Genomic DNA, 2,122 nt, shown 5'->3' with positions numbered 1-2,122 from the left:
GATTGACAGGAAACAGATTTCCTGTGTCCTTCCTGCGCAGCGTTGACCTCGGATGTGACAACTACCGTGGTCTCTGCTGAAGTTCTCTGTGCAAATGTTGGTAATTATTTAATTTTCTGGGTTATGATCCATTTTCTTCCTGAAAAGAACCGATGAAGTCCCCACACTAACACAAATAACCAGTCAGAAGATGAAGGCAGGCAGAAATGGACCTTTTTATTTATTTATTTTTTCTTGGCGATAAACAAACAGCAGGATTGATCTGATCGGACCGAACCAAACCGGATTAAACCAGTCTAAAAATGGTTTAACCACATTAGAAAAAAAACCTAACTAGCAGGACAACAGTTAAACCCCAGCTGATCAGACTGAACCGGTTTGAACGGGTCTGGACCAGCGGAAAAATAAAGAACGGTTACTTTGTGGTACCATGGTCAGGTCCGATGGGACCTGGTCCAATAGACCATCCTCTTCTCTCCAGGGTGAGAAGAAGCCGAGGGCAGAAACACTGAATCGGGGGAAACGAGAGATGCTGATTGGTCCACAAACTGTGAAGCCCCGCCCATAAGTTCTCTTTCCAAATCCTCCTATTGGTTGCCCACATCATTCACAAAAAAAAAAAAAAACAGAGCAAGCCCTTCTATTGGTCGCCACGTCCTCAGGCAGGGAAGGCCGTTTACTGTTTTCCCATTGGTCCGTTCAGATAATGCTAACTGTCAGTCACTGTCAGCAGCCAATCAGGTTACAGCACCTGCAGAACTTCCTGGAATTATGAAAAGAAATAAAAAAGAACGATGAACAGAGATCAGGCAATAATAAGATCTCATGAAGAGCTTTCCAGCCTCTGATGGAAAATATTTTTCTAGTTTTTTTTTTTTTTTTTTACTTTTCGATTTTTGTCCTTTTTGTCCGTCCATCTGTCCGTTTTGTCCAACTGCAGAAATCAGTGCAATGCATCATGGAACGATTGATCTCTAGGAGAGTGTGTGTGTCACTACAAGTGTGTGTGTGTGTGTGTGTGTGTCCTGTCGTTATGGAAACATGCTGCAGGGTTTGGCGCTCCAGCAGCGAGGTGGTGCCGTGTTGCATCATGGGAAACTCGTTCTGTCCGTGTTTCTTTAGCTGGTGTCCATGGACTCCATGTTGGCGGAGCTGGAGTCTCTCTGGATGGAGTCAAAGATGGCCGCCAGCTCCTGATTGGACGAGATCTGGGACTGGAACTCGGACATCAGCGGCGACTTCTCGGCCTCGGGGATCGTCAGCAGCGCCACGACGGCCCGCATCGCCGACCTCTTCAGCTCGTCCTGCTTCTCGAACTCCTGTTTCACCGAGTTGGCCTTCACCTGCGGAGAGGAGGCGCGTCGTTAAAACGTCACGGCGGCGGCGCATGAACCAACTCCTGCCGCTGGACACTGAGCCGAGGTGGAAGGTTCTGGGTGAGTTATTAAACGGTGAGAGCTCTAAAGTTAGAGTTTTAATTTTAATCCATCTTAAAGTTCAAAGATGTACTTTTACTGCAGGAACTTTGTCCATCCAGAAAGTTTTATTTATTTACTTAGACGTTGTCAGTTTTATCTGCTGGAACAGATCCATGACAAAAGACCACAACACGGGCCTGGACGGAAGACAGAACTTTACAAATGACCCGTTTCTGTGGGGGTTTATGGTTCTGGTCCTCAAGTCTACAGCTTGTCTTCTATTCTAACTCCAGGACAGAGGTGCAGTTGTTCTTTCAGCTGTTCCCTCTTCAGGGGTCTCTACAGCGAGTCCTCTGTCCTCACTCCAACTACCTCCATGTCCTCTCTAACTTCATCTCCCAGTTGTGCTGATCACATCCAACCTGTGGAGCAGAACCACTGACAACATTTAGCATCAGACCGTCTACTTCTACCTTCAGACACGTCACCCTATCTGACACTCTTTTCACCTCTACTACATTCTTTGCCAGCTCCTCCTTCAGGACCACCCCTACTCCATTTCTCTTTCTATCCACACCATGGTGAAACAGTTTGAACCCTGCTCCAATGCTGCGAGCCTTGCTGCCCTTCCACTTGGTCTCTTGGACACATAAAACATCTACCTTCCTTCTCAGCATCATGTCAGCCAGCTCTCTACCTTCCTT

At 47.0% G+C, this 2,122-nt stretch overlaps 1 protein-coding gene across 1 annotated transcript in view; it reads right to left on the bottom strand.

Moving 5' to 3' along the window:
* Positions 1-830: 830 nt before the first annotated feature.
* cand1 (cullin-associated and neddylation-dissociated 1) overlaps positions 831-2,122 on the bottom strand; it is a 13,716-nt gene continuing 12,424 nt past the window's right edge. Inside the window, exon 26 of the mRNA XM_037695950.1 lies at positions 831-1,343. Within this exon, the coding sequence (XP_037551878.1) occupies positions 1,119-1,343 (225 nt within the window). The 3' untranslated portion in view covers positions 831-1,118. The remainder of the gene's footprint in view (positions 1,344-2,122) is intronic.

This window comes from Nematolebias whitei, chromosome 22 (genome assembly GCF_014905685.2).
Source record: "Nematolebias whitei isolate Nwh7 chromosome 22, NemWhi1, whole genome shotgun sequence".
Classification (NCBI taxonomy): domain Eukaryota; kingdom Metazoa; phylum Chordata; class Actinopteri; order Cyprinodontiformes; family Rivulidae; genus Nematolebias; species Nematolebias whitei.
The sequence above is the reverse complement of the archived record's forward strand: the minus strand, read 5'-3'. Positions and strand labels throughout refer to the sequence as shown.